Here is a 6,000-nt window from a genome sequence, read left to right on the forward strand (position 1 = left end):
TCTGCACCGCAACCTCCCCTCTTACCGGCTCTGTCTGGGTGCCTACGTTGGCCACCACCAGGGCGGCCAGGGCAGAGCTCCCAGACCGGACCCTGGTCGTACGGCGAGTGCTCACCATCCCGCTCGCCTGCCCTCACGAACTGCCTCGACCCGCTCTGTTTGCCCGCTCTGTTCGCCACGCTCCTGGTTGCCGCGCTCCCTGGGTAGGTTTTTAACCACTCACAGTTGGTGCCACTCCTCCTGTCTCCGCCCCCGGTGAGTCACCTCCTCGCGGTAGCTGAGCTCTTTGCAAGTCCTGTCGAGGACTTGAGGTTCCCTCCTCAGTGGCTCTTGTCACTTTGTGGTGAGGCTTCTGGACACTGATCTCCCCTGGCTCCGCTCTGGTGCCACAGGCGTCCTTTCTCAAGCCACCCCCCTCAGCAAGTGACTAAGTTCACTGCACTCTGTTTCATTGCTGGATGAGACCCATGGGCCCATCAAATATAGATCATAGAATAGTTAGGTTTGGGAAGGACCTTAAGATCATCTAGTTTCAAACCCCCTGCCTGTCTTGCCACCCATGACTCCATCTGCGACAATAATAAGGAGGAGTTATTGCTTGATGGTTGAGAGAGTTCCTTTTTTTAAGTGTTAGCCATTACCGAGTCAATCATAATGGAAGTTGTGATAAAAGCATCTGATATATTCTATGAGTGTAATGGTTTGCTCAAATAGTGACTGTTACCCTGCTATGAGGAACTGGGAAGGAGAGAGAAATGTGCCCTATTTTTCTAAGAGAAAAAAAAAAAAGGAAAAGGAAAGGCTTTAGTATCTTTAAATATTTCTAGTGACCACTAATCACTTTAAGCATAAATCTTTTTTTAAACACACATGAGTAGCTGTGACAGAATATAATTTTTGTCCCAAGAACAACAGTGTGAGTTCTGCCACAAGCAGCAGAAGCTTACTTTTATCTGTTACAAAATTAGAGTCACAAGAAAAGCTCTGATATAGCCAGATCTGGAGAACAGAACTGAGACCACCTTGAACCAAAAGAGACTGGAAGAGAAAATTCATTAATTGCTTAAAGAGAGAGCAGCATTTCTAAAATATCTGAAGTCAAACAGGCACTTTCCCCCCACACCCCTCCCAAAGAAAAGCTCCCTGTTTTGTATAAATAACTCCTTTCTGGGAACATGAACTGTAACACACAGTAGCCCAGCTAAGCCCAGAGGAATTTTGATTGGTTCTGGCCTAACAAGATAAGACACTTGAAGAATACAGTCAGCAGTAAGGAGTTACAGTGAGTAGACATGGTGGTTAACTGGTGTGCAGGGGGGAGATGCACTATTTGAAATCTCAGTAATCTCCTTAATGTGGATTTTGAATTTGCAAATGCATTACCATGTTTTAACAGTTATTTTCTACAGAGGAGTGTTAGCTGTATTTACTTCCACACTTCCAAAAGCAGACTGTATTATTTGCTTAGAAGATTGAATTCTTCATTGCTGAAGGTAAAGTGGTAGACAGGTTTAGGTTTAGGATTCTAATTGCAAGCAGTTGGGCTCAAGAAGGTTGGTCTTGGAAAATTAATCTACCTTGAAACCTCTTAATGGAGAGAACTCAGGCAGGACATGAATTTTTCTGCACTCATCACTTACCACTTCACGCTCATTCAGGCTCCCCTGAAATTAATGCAGAGAGTTGCCAGTTCATGTGAATTGGCGATTTCAAATTTAATGTTATACAGAGACAAAATGAGCTCATCCAGGACACAACCAATGAAGAGCTTAAATAGCATCTGGAAGCAAATGGCAGTGCATTGCTGCACTGGGAGAATTGCAGGAGTGGCAGGAGTGCAGCTGCCGTCCAGTTTGCAGAATGGGCTGTAGCACTTGCATGTCTGCTGGCTGAGAAGAAAGGTTGTCCTCATTTTCCCTGTCAGTTTGCTCCTCTAGGAACCCTCAGCACTGAAATGTTCTTGCTCCTTACCAGAATTTGCTGATGTCAGTTGAAATGTGGGAAACGCTGATATAAATGAGTCATCCTTACCTATATGAGGCTTAGCAGGAAGATTTTTGGATATTAAAAAGCACAGTCACCTTACTGGGAAGTATCAAATGCCATCTTACTTGTTTTGTTCACCTTTTTGTGCTTTGCATTAGATTTCTAAAGCAAAGTAAATTCATTCTGCCAGTGAAAACTGTATGCTTGTCATCCTCATTTCTTGGTCTCCCCTCCGGCTGCTTCCTGGAAGGGCCCAGCATTATTCCATAACTGGGAGGAGAAAGACAGTTCAGGACCACCTCCGAGGAGGGGCAGGCTGGGTTTGAAGTGAGGACTGGCAGTATGCAGCAGTCCATGGGCACTGTCTCCCCATGAGCAGTTCCAGATCCTCTCCCAGCCCACACCCTCAGCCTGGCCTGCCTGCTCCACCACAGGCACTGGCGCAACTTCCTCACATGTGCTTGGAAGGAGTTCACAGCTGTCCTTCTGAGCAACATGGGCTAATCCTGGATGATTATGTGAAGAGTTACTCCCAAAGACTTTTGTCCTGTTTTGCTTTGGTTTTTTTCTGTTTTGGGTTTGGGTTTGTTTTGGTTTTTGCTGGTTGGTTTTGTTTATTTTTTTCCCCCCCAATTTAAAAATGAAGTAAAGCCAGAGCTGACAGAACAGAGCAAACCCACAGAAGAATTGCTTTGGAAAGCTGTAGTTGACTGTAACTTGTAAATACTTTTTTTCCAGACTAAAGTCTGGAATAAGCATTCTTCAGTTCTGCTGCAGCTATTCTGAAGTTTCATGTGGGGGACAAGACATTTGACCCCAATGCCATAACTCCATTCCAGCAAACACTCTGCATAGATGAAACTCTACCAATTTTAGTGCAGTTTCCCAAAAAGTGCAGTACAGCACATGTAAACAAGGGCACTGAGAGTAGCATGAGAATGGCCTCAACTGCACAGCACTGCAGCACAGGACTGCTGCACCAATCTTTCCAGAAAATTCATCACAGAATCCCAGAATCCCAAGGGTTAGAAGGGACCTCGAAAGATCAACTAGTCCAACCCCCCTGAAACTTTTTTGTCCTACAAGCAGTCCTATCTTGGAAGGATTTTGCTTCATGTCTGTTAGATTTTCAACCAGGATTTGAGACTTCATGTTCACTATTTTACTCATTTACATTTGAAAATTATGCATGTAAAACCTGTATTTTGCTACATTTGTTTAACTTCTAGGAAAAAAACAACAGGAAAAAAAAAACAACAAAAGAGAGTTTCAGTTAGCCAGGAGTATAATATACAGCCAACGTGGTAACATGACAGTGATATTACAGATAGTGCCAAAATGTTACAACGGCAAGAAGAGAGAGGGTCATCTTCACCTTCAGTTTTCTTCCTTTACCTTAAGGACTCAACCTGTCTTGAAAAAGTGAGAATAAAACAAAGATATATAGGTTTGCTATTTTCTTTTTCCTTTTTATGTGCTGAGCTATGTCTGTTCCAGGATCCCCATCTTTAAATGAGTCTTCTGTCTCAGTACAAGTAACTTCTATTAGGTCACAGTTGACTAAAGAGTAATTGAAATCAAATGCTGGTTTATGAACTCGTGCCCATCATCTCTTGAGATTTCCTTCTTTTGGTAATCACAGAATCATAGAAGAGTTAGGGTTGGAAAGGACCTCAAGATCATCTAGTTCCAATTCCCCTGCCATCGGCAGGGATACCTCAAACTAAACCATATCACCCAAGGCTTCGTCCAACCTGGCTTTGAACACTGCCAGGGATGGAGCATTCACAACCTCCCTGTCCTTTTTATGCTGAGGACACCAGAACTGCACACAATTTCAAGTCCTTTCTGTGAACCCAATAGCAGTTTGTTGATAAGCAATGCGCTAAGAGCTGAAACACTGTCTTTCCAAAATACATATACATTCACCTACAATTCTTACACTTGTCTATAATTTCAGTTTGCCTTCTAGTGACCATTCTGGGTTTTTTCCTGCACTGAAAATACTCTGTTGACTGAAATATGTCGAAATATTTTTATTTGGCAATGAGATTTTTAAGGATAGTTATGAACTAAAAGAAAGCTAAGAACAATTAATGGGCCACAAATAAATGTATTCCCACTGCAGGCAAGTGAGACAATAAAAACTGGGATTCTTCATGAGAGAGCAGCTGAAAATATTTTATGTTGTTTCCATAATAATAAAAATGAGGCCATTTCAGTAAGTTTACCACACTGAAACTAGGATAGCAGAACCAGAAAGATAAGTAGGCTAAATGTGCTTTTACAGGCTTGAAGTGGTGTAAAAAGAACCAAACAAGCAGCAGAAATAATACTGAAAAAGTCTTACAGTGGGGCCATTTCTAGTGCTGTTCATTACAAAGCCCAAGAAATGTACATTTTGTTTTAACATTTGTGGCAGGGTGTCAGCAGGTGGAAAAATGGCTCTTATTCTTTGCTCTTGCTTCTTTGGTCTTTTCTGTTGTTCTGGACCATAGTAAAGTTCTTAGCTGTTTCTGCTATTTCAGCTTCAGGCTCGATACCTGTATCTCTTGTCACTTCTTTAGCTTGCATCCATGAATGATAGTGGGTAGAGTATGTACACCTGCAAAAGAGACTCGTGTCATAGGTATGGCACCTGAGATCTGACATTCCATTGCTGCTGTTCCTACCAGTCAATTTTTTGTTTAGATGTACCTTTTTACTATCACCACTTTGAATAATACTCTTCTTAATGGCTGGAGATCAGGAAAAGATTTAAAGTGGTTCCTCACCTGATGCTTAACCCTGTGTGGCTTTAGGGTACTTTAGAGGAGTTATTTCAAAGAGCTTGTGAAATAAGTTAAAGTGAATTGGAAGCACAGCATTTACTTAAATGCATTATATTTGTGAAATTAAATTTCAGCAACATAATTATTTAAACACAATCAAAACTAACAAGAAGCACTGCCACAAGATAGATCATAGAACAAATAATAAATACAGATATTTTTAAAGCTAAGTTATGTGAGGTCAAAGTCTTAGTACCTTAGTTGTTGAGCTTCCTTACAACTTTATCAACCAACTGAAGACACCTTCTCATTTCTGCACGGCTGATTTCCCAGGAGCACAAGCTGTACTGTTTGTCTTTAAGAAAACAGTCTATTTCTTTGAAGTACTTCTTCAGTTTCAGCCTGTTGGCTTCTTTACTCCAAAAATGCCGGGTCTGCTTCTTTATTACACATGCTTCCAATTGCTCAATTTGCTGATAAAGTCCATTTTGGAACTGTCCTAAAGCTGTCTTATCCCAAGCAGCTAGAGTCAGATTCTTGTTAAAGATGTAGAAGATATGTTGGAAGATCTCTTCAATAGCCACTTTGACAGTCTCTTTCTGTCTGGGCTTTAGAACCTGCTTAGGAAATCTGAAGGACATTTTCTCTCTTAGACATTGTTGAGGAAATTTTTCACCCATTTTGTCCAAAAGTTGCATGCTGTTCTTGACCACTCTTCTTCGCTGTAAAGGAAGGTGATTACACTGAGGACAGGAGGTAGTGCTGGTGCACAACAGTAAGATGCCAATTTGTATTAAGCCAAAGGCATTCATGATAAAAGCTCTTAAGTTCCTCCTTTCCTGTGTATAAATTCTGAGAGACAGGGTGGGATGCTATAAAGGTCATTCTTAGGCATCAGTTTCTTCAAAATCTTGAAATTTAATTATTCTGTAGGAGAAGTTTTCTTTCATCATTATTTGGTTTTTAAGGTTTTCCCCCTTGTGTATGCTTTTGACACCACTTTCATTTTCTGCCTTATGACTCATAGTCTTCCCACACACACTTTCTTTTTATTTCAGATGAATATTAAAATATTATATATCCCTCTTCCTCAGAAATTTTACAGGAAGTATAATGAGTATTTAGAAGGAAAAGTTACAAAAATTTATTTTTTATTTTTATTTTTTTTTAGTATTTTATCAGTGGAAGAACATGTTCCATATAACATGCTCCAAATAACACTCTCAATGATGGGTCAGAGACC

At 40.9% G+C, this 6,000-nt stretch overlaps 1 protein-coding gene across 1 annotated transcript; it reads right to left on the reverse strand.

The window, feature by feature from the left end:
• Positions 1-5,014: 5,014 nt before the first annotated feature.
• On the reverse strand, positions 5,015-5,569 carry LOC101872647 (interferon alpha-2-like). Its single transcript, XM_005155097.1, has one exon. The coding sequence runs from the start codon at positions 5,567-5,569 to the stop codon at positions 5,015-5,017; it is 555 nt and encodes a 184-aa protein (XP_005155154.1).
• Positions 5,570-6,000: the final 431 nt, after the last annotated feature.

Source organism: Melopsittacus undulatus, chromosome Z (genome assembly GCF_012275295.1).
Source record: "Melopsittacus undulatus isolate bMelUnd1 chromosome Z, bMelUnd1.mat.Z, whole genome shotgun sequence".
Lineage (NCBI taxonomy): Eukaryota > Metazoa > Chordata > Aves > Psittaciformes > Psittaculidae > Melopsittacus > Melopsittacus undulatus.